This window comes from Sphaerodactylus townsendi, linkage group LG15 (assembly GCF_021028975.2).
Source record: "Sphaerodactylus townsendi isolate TG3544 linkage group LG15, MPM_Stown_v2.3, whole genome shotgun sequence".
Classification (NCBI taxonomy): domain Eukaryota; kingdom Metazoa; phylum Chordata; class Lepidosauria; order Squamata; family Sphaerodactylidae; genus Sphaerodactylus; species Sphaerodactylus townsendi.
The window spans coordinates 39,337,707-39,361,219 of NC_059439.1; the positions used below are offsets into that span (position 1 = coordinate 39,337,707).

The window sequence follows — 23,513 nt, forward strand, 5'->3', positions numbered from 1 at the left end:
TGGTCTCCAAATGGAAGTTTATTGAAATCTATTTGAAGCTGAGAAAATGAAATGTAAAAAAAGAAAGGACACAGAGGGGAGGAGAAGTAAACACAGAGTCACAAGAGCCTGGGGGGGGGGGAGTGGTTGTGGGGAGGGGGATTCTCATTCAGAAGAAATCGACATCTTCCGGGGCATCCAGGTCTCTGTACTCTACAATTGCACGCGGGTCTCTTCGGACCATCCTGTGGAGAGAAGCAGAAGTGAGCTGGGAATCAAAGCCTCTCCTTGTCTGTTTCTGATGACCCTGGGCGTTCTGATGACCCTGCCTTGCCTTGAGAGCCGAGCAGGGCTCAGTCCAGAACAAAAGAAGGGCTACTCAGAGAAGAAAAGGCAACCTTTAAGTGACGATATGTTGAAGGAGAAAGTTTTATGCTAGATTAACTACCATATGACGGGAACAGCAGGCCAAGATTTGTATGGAGCTCAAGGGTTTCTTGGAAATGCTTTATGGTGAGGGCGATGAGGGGGAGGAGCTGCCAGGAATCCCAAGTGCCAGTACACAAAAACAATCCCTTATGCCAGCACACAAAAACAATCCCGCATAGTACTCTTGGGTATATTTCTTCCTTGTGGTGAGACCTCATATGTGCCACTCCCCAATAAAAGACTTGCAACAAAATCAAAGTTCAGGCTCAACATATTAATCACAGGTACAGCGAAGTGGTGCATTGTTGAAGTTATGCAAACAGGCTTTCTTCACACAGCTCTTAATCGATCTTTTGCCCTGAACAGTGTTGCAGTTCGATGTATAAAAGGTTGCCGGCAGCCCCCGGCTCGTAAGGTCACAGCAACCTTTGGCCCCAAATGAAGCCCGCACCAACCTGTTCCGCGGCTTGTTCAGGTATCCGCCCTGTCCTCTGAAGGTGTCGTAACTCCCCCTGCCAGCGGCGTACGGGGCCGGCGGGTACGGAGGGGCCCCTGCACAGAGAGGCAACCCAGTGAGCGTGATCATTCAGACACCCAAGGAGTCTTCTGCACCCAAGAGGTTTTCACAGCTGGGCCTCTACGTACCGGCATAGCCCAAGATGGGTGGGCGGGGCTGTCCATAGGGCATCAGGCCCTGGGGGGCCTGGGGCGGATAGGGCAGCCCAGGGGCCAGGCCTGCAGAAAGAAAAGAGAGCAACTTGAGGAGGAATGCTGGGAGCCGGCGGAACAGACTGCGGGGAGGGGGGTGGTGACCTTGGAAACGGCACCAAGCCGGGGAACTGCAAACAGGCTGTGCTCCCCAACCCCGTCAGGGGAGGAGGGGCCTGCTGCTGCTCAGGCTCTGAGATCAAGGCCCCCCTCCAGGATGCAGCTCCCTACCAGTGGCTCTTGGGGCAGCCCCCCCAGACAGCCCCCCCCCCACAAGCTCCTGCAGGCCCTGCTGCTGGTCGCTGAGCCCCCCCCCCATCCAGTGAGAGGCCAGGCGAAGTGTGAGGACCTCGGCTTCCCTCCCGCTGCCAGTCAGAAGGCTCCGCCCCCAGGAGATGCGACAGACGTTGGCAGAGACCCTGCAGAGGAGGCCAGGCTGCCATGGAGGGGGGCAGGAGGCTTGTGCTGGGGAGCCCAGGAGGGCAGTTCTGAGGCTGGTCCAACCCCCCCGCCCCCCCCGGCGCAGCACCCCCTCACTGACCCTGCCCTGGGGCTGGCGGCTGGTTGGGCTTGAGTTCGGGCAGCGCGGGCCTCTTGGCATCCATCAGAAAGTTGTTGAAAAACGCCACCTCTTTCTTCACCTCCTCGATCTTCTCGGAGTGCTTGTTGAAGATGTGCTTGCGCACGAACTCGGGGCCCTGCGGCAGAGGAAGGCTGTCAGGGGGTTCTGCCCCTCTGGCTGAGGAACTGGGGGGGCGCAGGGGGGCAGACGCGGGACCCACCTTGAACTTCTTCCCGCTGAGCGGACACAGCCACTTGTCCTTGCCCATCTCCTGCGTGTTGACCGTCACAAACTTCTCCACTTCCTGCTCTGGGTCCTTCTTGCCCATCTTCTGGGCGTCCTCCTCCGAGAGGGACTCCCGGACGCTGAACAAGGGAGTCAGCTTCTCCTCAAAGGTCTTCTCCCACTCGGCCACTGAAGGGAGAGGGGCAAAATGGGTGGGGAGGCCAGGAGATCTTCCTCCTCCTCCCATAAGGTACAAGGAAGAAAAAGCAGGTCCCACCACACAACACAGCAAACTGCTCCTAAGGGTTTCACCTTATGGGAGGAGCCCAAACCCCTGAGGCCCCCTTACTCCACTCTCCCAAGGAATGAGCAGCCAGGCCAGAGGACTAGCGGGGGGAGGGGGGTTGGTATTCTGGACCAAGCCAGGTACAAAATGCCTAGCAGGCCATGGGCTCTCCCTCCAACCAAGGAACACGCGGGCCCACCCCACAGACCATGGCAGGCTCCGCACCTCTGCACCAAAGCAGCCACTGGAAAGCAGAGGAACCGCCAGGAGTTGCGCTTATTGACAGCTGCAAGAGACTGCACAGGACAGCAGCCAGGACCCAAGGATGCACACAGAACTGGCCTGGCCCAAGGTCTCTGCAGGCCCCCAGTCGCCTGCCCTCCTCACTGCAGGGTTGGGGGCGAGGCCCGCGGTGGTTCATTGAGGAGCTGCTCCCCACCCCCACCCCGCTTACCTTCCCCGTGGGTGACACGGTTAGGGGGGATGGGCCCCCGAACATGGATGATCCCGCAGCGGTTGGGCATCTCGTCCTCATTGGGGTACTCGGAGGTGTTGTAGTAGTCCACGGAGTGGACAATCCGGAGGTACAGGAGCAGCTTGTCGAGCACCTAACAAGAGAAAGGCAGGCAGAGGTCTCCAGGTGAGCCCAGCTGAAGAAACACCCCCCCCAGCAGCTCCCTTCCCACCCACAACAGGGATGACAGCTCCCCCCCCCCAGCAGCTCCCTTCCCACCCACGACAGGGTCGACAGCTCCCCCCCCCCCCCCCCCCCACAGGCAGATGCCGTCACCTTGACAAGTTTCTCATCTCTCTCCACGTTGATCTCTGCCGGATTCCCTTCCTTGGGGGGTTCTTCCGAGGGCTCCCCGCTTTTGCCCAGCAGTTCCTCTTCTTCCGCGCTCACCTCCTCGATCAGGTAGTCTGTGATGTTCTTGAGGATGGGATTCTGGGAAGGCAAGCTCTGGGGCCGGGAGAAGAAGAGAGATGCAGTGAGCCAGAGGGAGCGACGAGGCGTGGCTGAAGAGAAACAGAGGTGCGTGGTGGGAAACACACAAGCCAGCCCGCTTCTTCCGGCTGTAAGTGTAACCCCCATGCTCAGAATGGGTTGACCCAGAAAGGGGTGGAGACCCAAAGCAGGAGAAGGCTGCAGAGCTCATGTGGTTTGGAGGAGACGAGGCTACCAGACTCGGACCTTGATTAACTTCAGAACTCCCAGCCTGATAAAATAGGACCAGCACCCCATCAGCTTCGTCAGTAATGGCCAATTGGCCATGCTGGTAGGGGCTGATGGGAATTGTAGTTCCTGAACATCTGGAGAGCCGCAGGTTCCCTACCCCTGGTATAACCCCTTAACACCTTGTTAAGGTAACTGCAATGTTGTTGGGAACTACTGGGAAGGTAGTTGTTTGTTTTTGCTATGTTGTAAATGTTGGAGTTTATTGTTTCAGGGTTTCTTTTTGTGTTTGCAATGGGTGAGAGTTCTCCTGGAAACCTTCATCATGTTGAATCCTGTTCACCAAGCCCTTGGAGTCTTCAGGAGCCAACCCACTTGCAAAGAAGGATTGGACTTGGCAATTTCAGAAGACTGTAACTAGAAGGACTTGAAAATGCAACCTGAACAAGACCTTGAAGTGTGATGTTAAATGTTGATGTTTGATGTTAAGAAAGTAAACCATTTTTTTTAATTTGTTGTTGCAAACTCATTCCAAGTTCTGCCCCGCAGAACCCACAGATAGGAGGTTACATAAGCTCTGCCCAGTCAACTGATTCTGTGTTGCTGGTCAGCTGCAGGCTGCTGCATTGGCCTGAGGAACTCACAGCTTGACCCACCAGAAGGAGGCAAGCGGGCTGACGGCCCGTTCTGCAGGGAGAGGCCAGTCAAGAGCTCTCAGCCCACAAGTCCGCCCCCTGGAGGACCTCCGGACAAATCTGAGGGTGGGGAAAGCTCCCAAGCGGCCCACTGCACGGGCAGGCGCCCGCCTCCCCCCACAACTGACCGAGACTTCGGCGGAAGGGCGGGTCTCTCCAGCCCCCCACAGATGGGTGCGGTCGTCCAACGTGTGGATCAGCTTGGCCGCCAGCTTGATGTCGTTGCGCAGGATCTGCTTGTGCTGCGTGATGCCGTTCACGTTGCGCACACGCCGAGTGAGGTCGCGATTCACCCCGGGGCTCAGTTCGCATTCCCGCAGCTAGAAGACAGGACCGCATGGGAAATGATTCCTACAGATGTCACCTCACCTCAGGTCTAGAACTGAAGCGCAGCTGAGTGCCCCGCTCAGGACACATTTGGAAAGGGAAAAAGATTCCTGCCACTCAGCGGCGGGCCACCTCTTCCCAGCTCGGATTTTTTTTACTCCTTATTACAAAATGTTATTTCAACAGGTTAATCACAGGCTCTATTGATCAAATATGCCAGATCTGCCACAACTTAGAAATGTCAACTGTCATAATTTCAGCAATAGGATATAAAAACAACAAAATTCTGAAGCTGGGTTCTACTGTCTACTGGGTGACTACATGTATTGGGTTTTTATCCAATGCTGAAACCTGGGTGTGTTGAAACCCAGGGAGCCCATTAAGAGCCCTGAAACCTGGGTGTGTCGAAACCCAGGGAGCCTATTTAGAGCCCTGGTTGACACACAGGCCCCTTCCGCACACGCAAAATAATGCGTTTTCAAACCACTTTCACAACAAGTGGATTTTGCCATTCCGCACAGCTTCAAAGAGCACTGAAAGCAGTTTGAAAGTGCATTATTCTGCATGTGCGGAATGAGCCACAGCTTTAGTTACAAAAGGATTATTTAATGTTTTCTGGGAGGGTGCTTAGGTGGCATTCAGGTAAATCTCTTATTAAGTATACTGGCTGCAGTAAAGATCCTTCAAAAATTAAGTCGTGTTTTACTGGAGTTCCCTGAAACATACAGAAAGATACTTCTAAGGTTGAGATGCTCAGGAACAGAGATATAGGTTTGGAACCCACAACCTTCTCTTTTAAGGGGATATCTTGACTTTCGTTTGGTTCCAAATAAAATGAGCTAGAAGCCTCTGCCGGTCTTCAGCACATGTGAAGGACAAGGGAAATGGGGACCTCCGAAAGAGAAACAACCTAAGGCAGCACGACTCATCTTGATCATGTGGATCTCACTGAGCCAAAGGAATTTCAGGGAGGTCCAATCAGTGAGATTTTTAAGTTACCTGTTTTTTTAAACTGCTATAGCTAATTTTTATCAACTCTTCAAGAATAGTGGTTATTATTAATCCCTGAATATTTCCATTTGCTGGTGGTTAATTTATACTGAAAACTGGTCATGTTTTTGCATCTCTTGGGTGAGAGGCTACAACCGCTCATTTCTCATTATTTATTTACACAAAATTGAGACGTTTCCCCACATTCGTGCAGCAAACTGTCCAAACCCTGCGACAAATCAGTTGTTAGATACAGTTTTGTGTAATCTGCTAGAATATCTGGCATTCCCAGTGATTCTTCCGGTAAATGCTTGCAGGAGTAGGATACCTGCATTTACTTGGTGGTTTCTGTTAATGCAGGGCAAGTGAGCTGCTAATATAATAATTGGGGGTCACCTCCCTTTTTGCATATAATGGTGTCGTTTTGTATGTTTCTCCTTTTTTAAAAAAACCCTTTACTTTATTCTCCCGCTGCTCTTTTCTCCTTACTGCGTGTTGTTTTGCTGTTTGTTACTCTGTAAGATTGTTTGTGCATTTCTGCACATGATTATTTCTTGGTCTTCCTCCTTTTGTTGCATATATTTTGTAGCCTAATTTTTTTTAATAACTAGAATCCTAATAAAGGATAATTCCTTTTTAAACTCTGTTACGTTTTTTACTCTGCTAAGAAATGGGCAATTTCAGTTCTTCTACCATAATCTGCAAATAAGTTGTTTTTCCGGACTTCAGTTCTGTTAGAGCTTCTTTTGACCACAAGAACCAGGGGCTCCACGGATCGATGGACAAGGTCCGTTCTCTAGGATTTACCCTGATGTTCTGGAGGTTCCAACAGATTTCCTTGATGTTGACACTCCGATCAAACGTCACCCACCCTCTTCGGAAAAACCTGAAAGGTGAATATGGCTTTGGTTAGGTTTTCTGCCGTCAGGTTCAAGGTGGGTCTCAAGTGGGCTCCTTTTGAGCATTTTCTGCCACCTGTGACCTTGACCCTTCCCTTCCTCTGACACAATTTATGGAAGTTTCTCTCGGTTTACCATCACAACAATCTTGCAAAGTAGGCTACATCAACTTCAATAATTGCCAACAAACTGGCCAAAGAGATGGTGCTAGATATGAAATCTGAGTTTTCTTGCTGCCTTCCACATACGACAGGATAGATTTCAATCTACTTGTTATCCCAAGTAGGGAGGCCCACCAGGCTGAGGCCAGGCACTGAGAGCACCATGAACGACAGCCCATTTGGCCCTGGACAGCCCCCAAGGAAGACGAAGAAGAGGAGTTTGGATTTATATCCCCCCTTTCTCTCCTGCAGGAGACTCAAAGGGGCTTACAATATCCTTGCCCTTCCCCCCTCACAACAAACACCCTGTGAGGTAGGTGGGGCTGAGAGAGCTCCGAGAAGCTGTGACTAGCCCAAGGTCACCCAGCTGGCGTGTGTGGGAGTGCACAGGCTAATCTGAATTCCCCAGATAAGCCTCCACAGCTCAGGCGGCAGAGCAGGGAATCAAACCCGGTTCCTCCAGATTAGATACACGAGCTCTTAACCTCCTACGCCACTGCTGCTTCGTCGTCACCCAAGAGAAGTCAAGCAAAGGGGCAGGCTAAGAGCCAGCAACCAGCCCAGCTTCCTCCTCACGTGTGGAAGTTTGGCAACCGAGGTGGGAAGGGGGAGAGGAAAAGGAATCCCCGTTACCTTCTCTCTGGCTGGGGATCTGAAAGAGCCACACGCATGAAGCCAGGGTATTTCTTGCAGAGCTGGGGAAGAAGGAGCAGACGCTCAGCACCAGCCACGTCCCCAACCTCTTCCCCCCACCCCCTCAAAGTCCCACTAGCAGAAGACAACTGGCAGCCGGGGCTACCAAATCACCGCTTGCTGTAAAGAGCGCAAGAGATACGCAGGCGGCTCGTAACATAGCCCCCAATTAACGGGATGGTGCAATGGAAACGGACATCCAGTCGCGCTGTGACACCCCCCACCCACCCTCAGGCAGCTCCCCTCCCCCACTCACTGCCACGATCTCCGCCTGGGAGATGTTGGGGGCGATGTTGCGCATGAAGAGGGAGCAGGTCTTGTGCAGGGGGCGGGGCTTGGGCTCCCCCTCCTTCTCCTTGGCCTTGGGGGATTCCTCGCCCTCCTTGGCTGCTTTCTCCTCCTTGGGTTTCTCAACTGCGGGCAACAAAAAGAGTCCGGCTAGACCCACCTCAGGGCCAGCCCAGCCCTCGGCCTCCCCGAGCTGGCTCCTGGCCCCCTGCCTCACCCGCCTTGTCTTCCTCTTCCGGGTGCTGGCCCTCTGACTCCGTGTCCGACTCGGAGACGCTGCCTTCGTCGTAGCTGTCGGCTCCGCTGCGCTTCCGCTTGCGTTTGTGGCTGGTCTGTGAAGCGAAGGCTGCCCGTCACACAACCTGGGCTGCTTCCCCGGGCAAGTGCCGAGGAAGTTGCCACTCGTACCAGAGCCAAGCCCTAGCCGAGCATCCTCTGAGTGCCACGCTGTCCCGCTGTTGATATTCAGGGCCCCCGCCTTCCTTGCCATGGTGCTGAAATGACCGGGGGCGAGCCCCACCCACTCACCCTCCCATGCCCCACCCACTACAGGAGGAGCCAACTGGAGTGACAGGCTGTGTGGGTGCAGGGGGTGGGCTCTCCCAGACAGACTGCTGCCTTGCCCAAGTGATACCCAGGGCCTGGCAAAGGACCCTCCCCCAGCTCACTCAGCAAGGGACCCCCAGAGGTGACCTCAGCCGCCCCGTCCCACAAAATAAGCAGCAGATTTGCTTAACCGGCATAGCTGATTTTAGCGGTGGGATTCAGCCTCTCTTGCCCCCGGCCAGGAGCGTGGCAGCCAGTTCTTATTGTGATTTCCTTCCCCATAATCCCAGCCGTGGTCCCCACCCAGACAGAAGCCCCCCCCCCCCCCCCGCTCCCACTGGCCGTGCCTGGCCCAAAGCAGACCTTCTTGGCTTCCTTGTCTGGCTCCTCCTTCTTCTCGTTCTTCTTTTCCTCCTCTTCCGAGGATTTCTTGGCTTTGTCTTCTGGGACCTCCTCGTCGTTAGCCTGAAAGACAGCAACAGGCCTGACACGCTCCCTCCCAAGAGGTGGAGCAGGCAGAGTTCTCAGCGCTGCAACGAGACAGCTACAGGCCTGGGGGAGCCCTGCCCCCGCCGTGCCCCCCCCCCCGGCATCAGGGCCTCCCCCCGCCCGCACCTTTTTGGCCTCCTCCTTCTTGTCCTCTTTCTCGGCCGCTTTGCGCTCGGGGTCTGCCGGCCGGCCATCTTCCTTCTTCCCAGGCTCGGCCTTCTCTTGGCGCTCCTCTTCCTCCTCCTGGTCCAGGATTTTCAGGTCAGTCTCCGTCCCGCCTTCCATCTTAATGACCGCTGCAGCAAGACAACCGGGCCCCGCGTCCTGAGGGGGAGCTCCCTTGGAGGGCACAGGCAGGGAAAGGGCCCCGGGGGAGCTCCGCTATTTGCTTCCTCAGGAGGGAGGTCCGACTCAGTGGAAGAGCCTCTGCTTAGCAGGAGGAAGACCCCAGCGCCGACCCCGGGCAGCTTCACTTAGAACAGTGGTGGCGAACCTATGGCACAGGTGCCAGAGGTGGCACTCAGAGCCCTCCCTGTGGGCACGTGCAACCAGAGCCCCCCCCCCCCCACATCTAGGCTGGCCTGGGCTGCTGGGCTCAATTATTAGCATTAAACGTAAAACCTAGTTTTGGGGAAGCAGTGTAGGTAACCCTGTTAAGCACTGTTAAACCCCACTGATTTTCATGCAAAGAACTAAAGCGCCATCCTTTACCTGGGAGTAAGCTCGGTTGCTGGCACTGGGGCTTGCTTCTGAGTAAACCCTCCTAGGGTCGTGATTCACCAGTTCAAAGAGTGGCACGGTTGCTTCAAAGCAAAGCCACCGACCACCACCAAGCTTACTCCCGAGTAACGCATGCCTCAGAGCCAACCGTTTTTTCTAACTAAAACCTCAGTATTCAGGTTAAATTGTCGTGTTGGCACTTTGTGATAAATAAGTGTGTTTGGGGTTGCAATTTGGGCACTCGGTCTCGAAAAGGTTCGCCATCTCTGACTTAGAAGGACCAGGGAGGAAGTGGCGTGAAAGAGGGCAGCTGCCAGCCTTGAGGAGACACAAGTGGCAGGGATGCCCCGGGGGATCTGTACGAGGCATTCATAACCCCCGGCAGTCTGGGCTTCCAGGGAGCACCCAAAGCCTCCCCACCCCCCAGCCCAAATCGAAGTGCCGCTATTGCTGGCTACCATGGAGGTGTCCTTGCAGTTGAGTGGGGAATCTTGGGAATGCCTCCTGCCAACTGCCGGCAGAAGCCAGGTTCCTCTGAGCCCCTCGGCTGCCCCCTCTAGACTGCTTAGAACAGTGATGGCGAACCTTTTTGAGACCGAGTGCCCAAACTGCAACCCAAAGCCCACTTATTTGTCGCAAAGTGCCAACACAGCAATTTAACCTGAATGCTGAGGTTTTAGTTTAGAAAAAACGGTTGGCTCCGAGGCGTGCGTTACTCGGGAGTAAGCTTGGTGGTAGTTATTGGTTTTGCTTTGAAGCAACCGTGCAACTCTTCCAACGGGTGAATCATGACCTTGGGAGGGTTTACTCAGAAGGAAGGCACGTTGCCAGCAACTGAGCTTACTCCCAGATAAAGGATCACGCTTCAGTTCTTCGCATGAAAATCAGCGGGGTTTAACAGCGCTTAACAGGGTTACCTACACTGCTTCCCCAAAACTAGGCCTTAAGTTTAATGCTAATAATCGAGCCCAGTGGCCCAGTCCAGCCTAGATGTGTGTGTGTGTGGGGGGGGGGAGCGATTTTCCCCCCACATGATGAACTCTGTTTGTACGTGCCCACAGAGAGGGCTCTGAGTGCCACCTCTGGCACCCATGCCAAAGGTTCGCCACCACTGGCTTAGAAGCACCCAAAGGCCTTTTTGCGTGGCAGGAGCGGCGGCTGCAGTTCTAAGCTGAGCAACCAAAGGCAGCAAAACGCACCAGCAGCATCCGAAGCGCGCTGCTCCTGGGCCCGCCTAGCTCTGCTTGTCTCCTCTGACCAGGCTCTCTGGCACAGGCTGCCCAAGAGTCCTGGCGCCCCTCGAAGCACCCAGAAAACAGCCCCTGGCGAGCCAGGCAAGCACCTACCGGCGTCCAGGACTTTGATGATGGCATTGGCTTTGTCGATGTCCAGCTGCAAGTTCTCACACCAGCCGTTGTCCATGAGGTACAGGAAGACGTTCAGCCGGTTCTGGAGGCCATTGTGGGCTTCCTCCTTCCTCCTGCCAGCTTCATCCGGGTGATATTTGGACCGGAACCTGCACGGAATCGAAATTATGCAGGGCAGGGTGGGGGAGAGCGAGGGAGAAACACACAAAGAGGGGAGGGGAGAGTTCCGTGAGCCCAAAACGGAGCTTGGAGGCGCAGCACCCGCCATGAAAAAATCTGCACATGCAAAGCGGGGGAGGGAGGAGGCCCCCCCCAGGTTTTCCTCTCTTCTGTGGGGAGGGGCGGGGGGGGGGAGGGGGCTGCCTGAAAAAGGTGGTTGTTGGCAGGTAGAGGGGAGCTGAGCCATGGCCCTTCTGCATTTGGCCTGTTAAGCCCAAAGGGGCAGCCGGTGGCAGCAGTGTCAGTGGGGGGGCGGGGAGAGGATTTCACATCAGCTCTGCCCTTCTAGGTTTTTCACTTAATTTTTTTTTGGGGGGGGAGACATGCCGTTCAGGAGGGGAAAGACCCCCTGAGGAAAGCAATTAGCCCAGCAGGGAGAGGGCCACTAACGACACCCTCTGACCCTCAGTGGCACGCCTCATGGCTGGCTCCTCTCTTGCGCCTCCCTGCAAGCCTTCCCTTGGCTCCCCCCCCCGTGCAAACCACTTGTCACAAGCCCCGTGGCCCCCCGCCAGGCTGCCTTCCACAACTGCTCCAGCCTCCCCCTCCCTGACTCTCAGTTAGCCCCTCCTCTCCATGATTCCTGCATCTGGCAGAGAACGGAAGCCCTCCACACCAGAGCTTTGCTGCCCCCCAACACCCCTCCCCCCCCCGGTCTGTAAGGCTCACAGCCCAGCTAGAGCGGGCACCTGTCTGGCCACTGGCTGAGGAGGGGCATTCTCAAACACGGGGCCTCCAGAACTGTGGGCTGCCGGGGCATGCCCCACAGAGGCCACATTCAATGGGGAGACTGGCAATTTCTTGGTGGAGGGGGCAGTCTTCCAGCAATACCACCATGCCTTCATAAACACACCAGCGGGGTGGGTGGGTGGGGGTGAGCAGATGTCAGGGATGATGGTAATATCAAAGCAGCACTGATAGGGAAGGGAATTAATACAATAAAAGCCAAAAACACACCGTCTACCATTTTGTCTTGCAAAATACAAGATATGTGTCTAGAATTTCATTTTTTTTCTCTCTCAGCTCTGATTTAAGAAGACAGAACACGGCATACATACACTGAGGGGGGTCACACTCCAAGTTTTCCAAGCGAAGAGTTTTCTTCAGTGGGTATTTAAGAAAAAAATAAAAAAAAGATTTACCAAGCCTGGCCTCTCTCTCCCGCTGGGCCGCGGGACTTGCAAAAGCGAAGGTAGCAGGCCCGCGGCGCCCCTGTCCTGGCTACCTCCTGACCAGACACATTCAGCTAGTCACTGCATTGTGCACAGTGAACGCCCTGACTGCCTGCGCTGCGGACGAAAAACAAAAAGTCACCGCCAGCGGAGAGAGGAACGAAAAAGAAGGCGGCGGCCAGGCTCTTGGGTTTGTTTGGCTTATTTATGGATTCTCCAGGCTGAGGACGGCTGAGTTTTGGAGTCTCCTGTGACAGGTTCTTGGGAGGAGGGGAGAAAAGGCCACGTTATTTCAGTTAACATCCAGAACAAAACCAAAAGGAAATCAAAACGGTTAAAAATTAAGTGATAGCTGCATCAGACCCCCAGAAGCCTCAAGGACACCTGCCGGAGGGGGGCCCCCCACCAAAACCCCTCGGTCCCAGGCACACACTCTGCCGTGGAAAACCTGGAACCTCTTCCGATGGTCCCCCGCCCTTCCTTGACTGGCTACCTTCACGGGGTACCCCAAACTCTGAGGAAGGGGAGAACCCCATCCTGACAGGCAGAGGCCACCTGGGTCCCCTCCCCAGGGCAGGAAAAAACTCTAGTTTCCCAGGTGTTAAAATCAGGTTGTGACAAATGCCCAGTGGTCAGTTTTTCCCAGTTGGAGGTATCTGGCTGTCAGGGGTGGAAAAAAGGTAAAGTTTCCAGAAATTTTGAAGCCACAGGGGAAAAAACTAGAAATTTTTGGAAATGCTGAAATACATACAGTACTTTCTTAAGAAACTTAAGCTTATTTTACTCCTATAAAAACATGAAATACATTGTGTACAGCAGTGGCGTAGGAGATTAAGAGCTCGTGTATCTAATCTGGAGGAACCGGGTTTGATTCCCAGCTCTGCCGCCTGAGCTGTGGAGGCTGATCTGGGGAATTCAGATTAGCCTGTGCACTCCCACACACGCCAGCTGGGTGACCTTGGGCGAGTCACAGCTTCTCGGAGCTCTCTCAGCCCACCCACCTCACAGGGTGTTTGTTGTGAGGGGGGAAGGGCAAGGAGATTGTAAGCCCCTTTGAGTCTCCTGCAGGAGAGAAAGGGGGGATATAAATCCAAACTCTTCTTCTTCATCTATTGTAGTGCTGGCCATGTTTAGGAAACTTAAAAGTACTAATGCTTTTGTTTTCCCCAAACACAATCACAGGCAATATAAACCGCTGCATCCTAAAATAAGTTACGAAGTATATCTTAGTTTCTGCTATCGGACAATAAACCTCGAAAACAGGCAATGCAAGTTTTGTAATAAACACACAGAAGCGTACAATTTGGAGGAAAACTTTGGAGAGGAACTACAATTTGCCCAGACCTCACAGGGCAAGCAGCCTATCTGGATACGGATTTAAAACTCTGAACTCTGCCATTTGGTATCTCTGCCATATGGTATCTTATTTATGGAGATTTATGGAGGAGAAGTCGATTTATGGCTACCAATCTTGATCCTCTTTGATCTGAGATTGCAAATGCCTTAGCAGACCAGGTGCTCGGGAGCAGCAGCAGCCGCAGAAGGCCATTGCTTTTACCTCCTGCATGGGAGCTCCCAAAGGCACCTGGTGGGCCACTGCGAGTAGCAGAGAGCTGGACTAGATGGACTCTGGTCTGATCCAGCAGGCTCGTTCTTATGTTCTTAAGGCCCTTGCTTTCACCTCCTGCATGTGAGCTCCCAAAGGCACCTGGTGGGCCACCGCGAGTAGCAGAGAGCTGGACTAGATGGACTCTGGTCTGATCCAGCAGGCTCCTTCTTATGTTCTTATCTTCACACACACTCGCATTCATGATAAACAAAATCAGTCACATCTGAATGTATCTTAACATATGTTGCAAGAAGAACGGTGCAGTTTTTTAAAGGTAAAAACTGACCATCATACTAAGCATTCCTAATGAGTAAAACCTTGTCTTAAGCATTGCACTCATTCCCAAAAAAGGTGGTCCCAGAAGTCTTCTTTTCAGTGGTTCCAGAACAGATGCCATTCCATCTCCCCAAACCAAGCATTCCACCCTTCACATCAGCTGGGCTTCTCCACACAGTGAGTCTGCAGACCTGTGTCCTCCAAAGGATCTCACACCACCCTCTGCTGGCTTTGGCTCTCTCTCTCTCTCTCAGACCAGGAGGCAACCGGCATGAGAACATGTACTCCATGGTCTTGTTCCCTTGAGAACCCACCCACCCCTTGTGTATTTCAGAGCACACAGAAAGCTGAAACCAGCTGGAGCCAAGAAAAGAAGGGAGGAGCCAAGAAAAGAAGGGCGGAGCCTGCAGAGGCCCTGAGCACAACCACCCTTGCCAATGGGCATCCACACAGGCCACGGGCTCTCAGCAGACAAGGCAAAGGCCTCCACTACAGCTTCCTCCACCACAGAGCCACTCAAACAGCAGCAGTCTGAGAAACCAAGTGCTTCAGGGAAAGCATCTCCTATGGAGAGGAAGGCTGAGCAGCTACCCTTCACCCTCAGGCTCTATCTGTCTCTCTTTCCCCATCACGCCTCACCCACGCCTCTCTTGCCCCCGTTGCTTCCTAGCCAAGGCCTGTGGGTGTCCCACAAATGATGCAAAGTGCTGAACCCCACAGAGATGCTTCTGACTCCCAACCTCAACCTGCCACTGATACAAACCCAACATGCCGAACTTACATCATTCCAAGCGTGGCGGGAGGTTTGTGCAGATGCCGTCCAGAGGACAGGAAGTCCCCCCCAGCCCTAGGGATCAGCCCCCCCCCCAGGCCTCACTTTCCCTTCCAAGATCTCAACAATTTCAAAACACATGATCTAATGCAGTGGTGGCGAACCTTTGGCACTCCAGATGTTATGGACTACAATTCCCATCAACCCTAACCCTTTCCCCACCTGAAATGCCTCTTGCAATCCAGATCGTGGTAAAGAGTACCCCCCCCCCCAAAAAAAAACAAAAACCCTTCAGGAGGGATTTCAGGCTGATACAAGGAGGGGGATGCAGAAAAATCTCTCTGCGAGAGCAGAAATCATCGTGTTCCCTGAAATGTTAGTCTGGGTCCAATATTTGGGAAGACCTACTAGTTTTGGAAAGGGTCGGCCATTAGCCTGTGGGCCGAGGAGGGTAGAGGCAGGAGGAGCTCCAGGTCTCCACAGTCACTGAAAACTCTACCAAACGACAGCCTAACTGAAGTCTCTGACTTCATGAGGCTGCTGAGAGGATAAAAATCTGATAGGCAGGTACAGACGCTGCAAGTTGATTGGCCAAAGGCAAGCCTCAAGCAGCAGGAGCAGACAATCCTATTCAGCAGAAACCCATCTTTGAAAATGGGGGTGGACCTGCTTGAGTCAAGATGTCTAGGTAGAAGCTCCATATTAAACCAGACACCATGCAAGGCCAAAGGCCCCTCCTGGGAAAGTTCTTTTGCCTCAAGTCAGTGCTACACTGAAACCAGGGAACCCACGCGCCCTCCCCCCCCATTCTTCTCTGCTCCTGCATTGTGCAGGGGTTGGACTAGATGACTCTAGAGGTCTCTTCCTCAACTGGTGCTTCAGCTCTTGAGTTTGCCCCTCTACCCCATCTCTAGCATGGTCCCCCCCCCCCCATCAGAGCTGCAAGCAGCCCTCCGACTGGTGTTGTGGACAGACGTTGCCCTGTGCTTGTGAGGGGAGTCAGATCCTCATGCTTATCACCTCCTAGATAACTCAGTTATGCCAACATCCCAGCCCAGCAAGCAGCAGGTGCCACAACTGGAATTCCTCGGCGTACGTAATCCATAGTGCAGGTCCACATATATTTATTCTCCTGCATGTAGGCATAAGATCGCAGCCTCTGTGTGCCCCAAAACTTTCACAACTTCTAATCTACCAGTCTTGGAAGTTTCAAGGCGCACCAAATCACACAAGAGCAGGTGGGAACTTCCCTTGTAATCATGAGCCAAGCCAGAAACCTCTTGCCACCCTGGAGGCCGGCATTTTGGTTTCAAGCGAGAACTCACAACCTTCCCAGTTCTCGGCAGCAGAAACATTTCAAGATGAGAAGTGGGGGCTTCGCTACTTTTCCCAGAAGCTCAGAGCCAGCGGCACAGGCTGAGCCACCCCACTCTCCCCCCCCCAGTTCCACACCCCCCCCCCACAAAAGCGGGAGGCCCAGCCCACGGGAGACGTACCACTCTTCGTCCTTGTGGGCCAAGAAGAAGTCTTGCATCTGCTGGCGCCGGAAGTCCAGTTTGTAGTCATTGTAGCGTTTCACGGCTTCCGTCTCGTCAACAGAATCATCCAGAGAGAGAAGGAACTCCCTGAAACTCTTCATGACGGGCGGGGCAATTCCCAGGTCCACCTCCGCGATGTTCCCCAGCCTGGGAAGAGAACAGGGCAGACGTGTGTTTTGCCACCAGAGAAATGCCAGCAGCAACCTGCGCCCTGAACAATCTCCGAACCCCCCACAGGATGTTGTTATCCTTGATCAAGGCCCTGAGAGCACAATCACAGAACCCCCAACAATGAAGGGCCCGCATCTACCAGAGGTTTGAGAGAACTTTCTATTTGGGAGGGGTGAGCTGGAACCTGGCCCTGAGCTACAAAGCAGAATTCAGATTTTATAAGGCATGTGCTGTAAACTCTTCGCCCTGCTGTTTGTATCATACAATGTGGCTTCACCTCCCCCCCCCCCGAAGGCTTCAAAATCAAAATAACTGTAGCCTCTTCCTCCTCTCTTTAATACACAGTTCAGTCCTCCTTGTTATCTGTGAACTTATTATCAATTGCAAATATTCTGGAATAAAACACTTATGACAAATATCTCTTCAAACGTGCTAAGCAAATAAATAACAACGTGCCACTAAATAACCTAACCTGCTCTTGAAAACCAAAAAACTGCTTTGAGGGCTTAAGCTGAGAGAGGCCAAACAAACGTCTAAATCAGGGGTAGGGAACCTGCGGCTCTCCAGATGTTCAGGAACTACAATTCCCATCAGCCCCTTTCAGCATGGCCAATTGGCCATGCTGAAAGGGGCTGATGGGAATTGTAGTTCCTGAACATCTGGAGAGCCGCAGGTTCCCTACCCCTGGTCTAAATAAATCAGCAGATGCCTTTTGTCTGCTTAACCACTAAGCCATCCAGCTGGGGACACCCCTGGAAATGCAACCATTTGGAACCCCTTAAGTGGGCAAATAGCCCGACTTCAGACGGAAGATCATTCGCAGCTCAATGCCAACCTCAAACTTTTTGGGTGGATCATGCACAGGCCGAGAGGAATCAGCTTACCTGGCTTGAATAGGCAGGATGTGGTGCTGCGTCACGTGCATTTCGGGGTGGGCCCAAGGTTGGGGAGATCCATAGGTGGGGCCAGTGGAGACCCCGCTATAGGGCATCTCATAACCGGAGTGATAAGGGTCGGCTGTGTGCTCATCCCTGTGGAAATTGGGGGAGGGGGCAGAAAATCATCCTCAAGAGGACTGGGAGAGAACCGGGATACTGAGAGCACGCTGTTTATCTAATCAGGCAGCCCGATTCAATTCAGTAAAACCAGAGGTGGGATCCAGCAGGTTCTCACCAGTTCCCGAGAGGGGGTTACTAATTATTTGTGTGTGCCGAGAGGGGGTTGCTAATTGGGTCCGCTTTTCCGCCTCCACGCCCTCGCCTCCCCGAGAGGCATCCTGCCTTTGAACATGAAGGTTCCTTGTAGCAATTGCGACTAATAATGCATCTCCCTGAACTGGGTTAATCCCTTTCAGGTACTGCAATTAATTGATTCTCAGCCTTTCGTGCCTTTTATCTCACCAGTCTCTATCAAAGAACCTGTGTGTTTCACCATTGCTGTGTTCAGATTTGTGAGTTGGGGCATTTTCTATAATGTGATGATGATTTAGAAATGACCTGGTGCAAAAAAAATTTTGGGGGTCGTGGTGGGGTGGCTGCCCATGGGGGGGGGGGGCAATCCAACTCAGGTTTTTCCCAGGGCTCAGGTTTGCCTAAGTACGCCTCTGCCCCCTTTGCTGAGGGGGGGCTGGTGAGGGAACCTGTTACTAAAATTTTTGGATCCCACCCCTGAGTAAAACCCTTTGCGTTGCTTGGGGCGAATCTGAAAGGCCTTCTTTGTGCCGCATATAATTAGTTCCCAGAATTTGTCGGCACCAGTTACAACCGACTGTGCTGACATGTGGCTTGGAAAGAAATTAACGTAAACTAGCCAGAGTTAACAAAAAAAGGCGGCCTCTTGACCGGCGGCTGCTCCCAACAGGCAAATGCAGAGGACAGGGATCCCAATCCTGCTCTGCTTCTGGGTGTCAAGGCCAGAAGCCCAAGTGTTGTGTCAGGCTCACAGACGTACACCTGCTAGACTACTTTGGCACTCAGACTACATCATAAGAACATAAGAACTAGCCTGCTGGATCAGACCAGAGTCCATCTAGTCCAGCTCTCTGCTACTCGCAGTGGCCCACCAGGTGCCTTTGGGAGCTCACATGCAGGAGGTGAAAGCAATGGCCTTCTGCGGCTGCTGCTGCTGCCGACCACCTGGTCTGCTAAGGCTTTTGCAATCTGAGATCAAGGAGGATCAAGATTGGCAGCCAGAGATCGACTTCTCCTCCATAAATCTGTCCAAGCCCCTTTTAAAGCTATCCAGGTGAGTGGCCATCACCACCTCCTGGGGCAGCATATTCCAAACACCAATCACACGTTGCGTGAAGAAGTGTTTCCTTTTATTAGTCCTAATTCTTCCCCGCAGCATTTTCAATGAATGCCCCCTGGTTCTAGTATTGCGAGAAAGAGAGAAAAATTTCTCTTTGTCAACATTTTCTACCCCATGCATAATTTTATAGACTTCAATCATATCCCCCCTCAGACATCTCCTCTCCAAACTAAAGAGTCCCAAACGCTGCAGCCTCTCCTCATAAGGAAGGTGCTCCCTGTTTAAAAGAAATTCCCACTTGGTACCAGGACCAGGAGGAGTGGTTTGGGGAGGCAGAGCCACCTACCAGTCACGCCGCATACGCTTTTGCGGAGGGCTTAGCTCATGGCGAGGCGGAGAGAACCTCTCTCGTCGGTTCCGGTCGTAATCACGGTACTCTCCCCTGCTCCGGCGCTCTCGCCCCCGATCCCACTCCCTGAGGGTAAGAGGCACACAGATTATAACCCACCAGGCCATCTCTTCCTTTTCTCTAGCCCAGTGATGGCGAACCTATGGCACGGGTGCCAGAGGTGGCACTCAGAGCCCTCTCTGTGGGCACGCGCAAACAGAGTCCCCCTCATACACATCTAGGCTGGCTTGGGCTCGATTATTAGCATTAAACCTAAGACCAACTTTTGGGGAAGCAGTGTTAAGCGCTGTTAAACACCACCGATTTTCATGCAAAGAACTAAAGCACGATCTTTACCTGGAAGTAAGCTCTGTTGCTTGCTTCTGAATAAACGCTCCTAGGGTTGTGATTCACCCATTGGAAGAGTTGCACGGTTGCTTCAAAGCAAAGCCACTGACTACCACCAAGCTTACTCTCGAGTAACGCACACCTCGGAGCCAACTGTTTTTTCTAAACTAAAACCTCAGTATTCAGGTTAAATTGTCGTGTTGGCACTTTGTGATAAATAAGTGGGTTTTGGGTTGCAATTTGGGCACTCGGTCTCGAAAAGGTTCGCCATCACTGCTCTAGCCTCTGTGAAAAACAACTATGAAAAACAATCATGTAGATGAAAAGTTTGGGTTGATACGCGCCTTTTCTCAGCCATAACGAGTCTCAGAGTGGCCTTCCCTTCCTCTACCCACAACAGACACCTTGTGAGATAGGTGGGGTTGAGAGAATTCTCAGAGACCGGCAAGGTCACCCAGCAGGCTTCATGTGTAAGAATGTGGGATCAGACCTGGTTCTCCAGATTGGAGTCCACTCCTCTTAACTACTATACAACACTGGTGCTTCTAACTCTGACAATGCTCCCAAGCCAAAGCTGCATGATTATATAGAAGCCGATTATGCAGATAAGCAACCCAAAACTGAACAGACTTACCCACAGCCACAGACTGAACTGATGCAACAGGAGCAGTCCCCAAAACAGAGAGAAGTTCACCTAGTCCGTGGTGGTGAACCTATGGCACTCCAGATGTTCATGGACTACAATTCCCATCAGCCCCTGCCAGCATCGCCAATTGGCCATGCTGGTAGGGGCTGATGGGAATTGTAGTCCATTAACATCTGGAGTGCCATAGGCTCACCACCACGGACCTAGACCTTTCTCTCTCGACTTCCAGTCCTAATCCTTAAAGCCCACCTGTCATTCCAGTCATCCCGCCGTCTGTCATCGCGCTCACGAGAGCGGTCATAGTCACTCCGCTCCCGTCGAAATTTGTCCCTGCGCCTGCGGTCATATTCATCGTCACTGTCCGCCATTGAGGCAGGGGGAGATCCACTGCAAAGCAGATGAGAGGAAAAGAGTTAATCCATCGTAACCACTTATGGGGCAAGAGGCTGGAACAAGGATCCCACCATACCAGGGAGCAGAGACAGAAAGGAAAACATGCTGAACTGAAGTGGCAGAGAAACCAGCTGGAGATTAAAAAACACAAGCAAATCCAGTGGTACCAAATAAAGTAAAAATATATTTTATTACTCAGTAATAATTCTGAAACAAGAGCCCCGTGGCGCAGAATGCTCTGCAGTCAAACTTCTGCTCTCGATTCGGCTCAAAGCTGACTCAGCCTGCCATCCTTTTATTGGGTCAATAAAATGAGTCCTCAGCTTGCTGGGGGGGTCAAGGCTCGATGACAGGGAAGGAAATGGCAAACCACATGATGAACGTGGTTTGCCAAGTAATTATCACAAATGTGGCATGACCCCATGGGTCAATAGCGACCTGGTGCTTTTAAATAAAATTCTGAGTAATGATCTTGTACCCTTTTTGAAAAATCACTGCAAGACTTACGATCCCCCTGAAAAACCCTCTAAGCAAAGCATGTAAGGAACGCTGAGTCATAAAAAACATATTTAACCTTATTTTGCACCATTGGCCTTGGCCTCATTTTTAACTCTCCTCTGACCGGTGTGGGAAAATGGCAGGGGCAGGACCTGAACTCCACCACGGAGTCAAGAAACCGCCTCTCCTTACTCAGCAAGCAAGGAGACCTTTTCAGAAGCCAACCACGAGGGGAGACTGGGCATAAACTCCTTCCCAAGCAAGGGTTTAAAAAGATGCTCAAATAGAGGCCGTGCTTGCTTTACTTATGGGCCTGGGGGGTGGAAGCCAAGGGCCTCAAAATCTAGGGGGCCTCCAGCCAGGCTGCGTCATAACTTTTGACCCTTTGAGGAGCAGCAGTGGCGCAGGAGGTTAAGAGCTCGTGTATCTAATCTGGAGGAACCGGGTTTGATTCCCAGCTCTGCCGCCTGAGCTGTGGAGGCTTATCTGGGGAATTCAGGTTAGCCTGGGCACTCCCACACACACCAGCTGGGTGACCTTGGGCTAGTCACAGTTCTTCGGAGCTCTCTCAGCCCCACCTACCTCACAGGGTGTTTGTTGTGGGGGGGGGGAAGGGCAAGGAGGTTGTAAGCCCCTTTGAGTCTCCTGCAGGAGAGAAAGGGGGGATATAAATCCAAACTCTTCTTCTTCTCTTCTTTTTCTTCACAGGCTTCTCTGGCACGTGTCGCCATCCCACCCTAACCCTGACTAGCCCAAGGCCGCCCAGCTGGCGTGTGTTGGGAGTGCACAAACTAATCTGGTTCACTGGATAAGCCTCTACAGCTCAAGTGGCGGAGCAGGGAATCAAACCCGGTTCTCCAGATTAGAGTGCACCCGCTCTTAACCCTTTCGCCCCCGCTGCTCTCAACTCGACACCGATTTCTGTATAAAGGGGGGGGGGGCCTCTCTCCGGCTAAAAGCGGGGAGGTGGTCGGGGGTCTCCAGGTTGGGTCTGGGGCTCCCCAGGACGGACCTCCAGCGGACGGAGCCTCCTGAGCGCCCCCGCCGGGGGTCCCCCCTCAGCCCTGCAGGCTCCCCCACGGGGGGAGGCGGCCACGAGGAGAGCTTCCAGCCTCGCCCCTCCAACCGGGGCCCACCGGCCGACACCCCCCCCCCTCCGCCGCCCACCTGCCTCGCTCGCGCTCTCTTCCCACGCCGGAAGCCGCCTTGCCACGCAGCGGTCACTTCCCGCCGCTCGGAGAGCCAATCAGGCGGAGAGGCGTTCCGAAGACCCGGATGAGAAGGGTGTTGGGCGAGACAAAGGCGCTTCCGGCCGGAAGTTCCCTCCCTTGGCTGGAAGACCATAGAGAAAGAAAGCCCAGAGCGGCTCAGCCTGGGCGGCCTTCCGCTCCCGAGTGGTCGGGGGGGCGTTTTATTCTGGAGGTTTTATTGTGACTTGATGGGGGGGGGGGGGCGTCTGGGGGGAGGCGCCTTCGCGGTCCGGTGATGCCGCCTCCCCCTCCCCTGACCTGGAGGTTGGCAACCCACGTGGCAGGGGCCCGCAAGATGACCGGGGGCGCGTGACTCCGCCGCTCTTGAATGCGGGCCCGGAGCGGGTGGGAAGGCCGCGTATCCCTGGCCCGGATCAGGCCCTGGACAGCTCCTCGTTCACACCCCCGACCCCCTCCCGTGGAGCGGGTCTGCCTGGGAGGGGGTGACCGGCCGAAGGGTCTGGCGGAGCGACGTTGCAGACAGAGCCCGTCCATGTCATTTTGGGCCTGCAGGTTCCACCGTCCTCCTCACTCCAAGTCCCCGGGTGGTCCGCAGCTCCTCGCTCAAGCGGGGGGGGGGGGGGGGGGCTGGCAATAACCTGGGCCAGGAACGTCTCCCTCACCTCCATATTTGGCACGGCTGCTCCTGGCCTGAGGTCAGAAACCCATTCAGAGTTAGTTTTCATAGCAAATAGTATCAGCGACGTCCAGGCAAAACCCAGGCCAGAATCTCTGGATTCCTTCTTGGCGACCCCCCCACCTCCCCCAATCATCATCCTATTGGTATTTGGTAGAATTGGAATATTGCCCCACCAATTGACTGAATTGCTGATATTAACCTGTCCCAGAGTTTTCCATCCTCTGGGTTTTCAGCTTGCAGGAAACTGCCCACTTAGCCCTCCTACCATTAAGCACAACTGAAAGAATATCAGAGTTAGGGTGTTGTGGGTTTTCCAGGTTGTATGGCTGTGCTCCAGTAGCATTTTCTCCTGACGTTTTCGCCTGCGCAGATGCAAGCAAAACGTCAGGAGAAAATGCTGCTGGAATACGGCCATACAACCCGGAAAACCCACAACACCCTAGTGATTCTGGCCGTGAAAGCCTTCGATGATACAATATCAGAGTTGCCCTCAATCAGCAGTTGACGATTGCTGTTCCCCTCTCGTTAAACAAATGTAACTTTTCTCCACAATGTGGACCCGGAGTGACTTATAACCTTCGCTTCTCCTCCTTGTTATTCTCACAAAACCCCGGTGAGGTAGGCTGGGCTGAGAGGGGTGCGACTGACCCACAGTCCTGGCTTCAGACGCTAAAATTTTGTTTGGCTCTGAAGTGCTGTTGGCCTTTCTATCAACATTAACTGCAGGAGCGAAGGGCTCTCTTGCTCGGGAGAGAAGCTGTCGCAGCGGAGAGAAAATTCAGACGGTCTCAGCAGCTTGCAAAGA

At 53.4% G+C, this 23,513-nt stretch overlaps 1 protein-coding gene across 3 annotated transcripts; it reads right to left on the reverse strand.

Moving 5' to 3' along the window:
• Window positions 1-22,097, reverse strand: SRRT (serrate, RNA effector molecule). 3 transcript variants are annotated; one of them, XM_048516953.1, is made up of 20 exons: window positions 21,990-22,097; window positions 20,177-20,314; window positions 18,892-19,020; window positions 17,180-17,326; window positions 16,083-16,271; window positions 10,518-10,687; window positions 8,578-8,747; window positions 8,326-8,427; window positions 7,634-7,748; window positions 7,385-7,542; window positions 7,069-7,130; window positions 6,183-6,261; window positions 4,187-4,378; window positions 2,980-3,150; window positions 2,644-2,797; window positions 1,899-2,092; window positions 1,658-1,814; window positions 1,054-1,143; window positions 864-960; window positions 1-224 (listed from the first exon to the last, which is right to left on the reverse strand). In XM_048516953.1, exons 2-20 carry the CDS (start codon window positions 20,293-20,295, stop codon window positions 149-151), a joined length of 2,571 nt encoding a protein of 856 aa, XP_048372910.1. In that variant the 5' UTR covers window positions 20,296-20,314; window positions 21,990-22,097; the 3' UTR covers window positions 1-148. The 3 variants fall into 3 exon arrangements, with proteins under 3 accessions (XP_048372910.1, XP_048372909.1, XP_048372908.1); XM_048516952.1 differs by having other exon boundaries at window positions 21,986-22,093; XM_048516951.1 differs by lacking the exon at window positions 21,990-22,097 and adding an exon at window positions 21,831-21,940.
• Window positions 22,098-23,513: the final 1,416 nt, after the last annotated feature.

Excerpts from the sequence above, each read along its gene's own strand:
- SRRT (XM_048516953.1), bottom strand. The coding sequence starts at position 20,295 with ATGGCGGACAGTGACGATGAATATGACCGCAGGCGCAGGGACAAATTT. Across the intron at positions 7,131-7,384 it reads CCCAGGCGGAGATCGTGGCA|CTCTGCAAGAAATACCCTGG; the intron begins GTGAGTGGGGGA and ends CTTCTTCCCCAG. Across the intron at positions 1,144-1,657 it reads GCCGCCAGCCCCAGGGCAGG|GCCTGGCCCCTGGGCTGCCC; the intron begins GTCAGTGAGGGG and ends TTCTTTCTGCAG.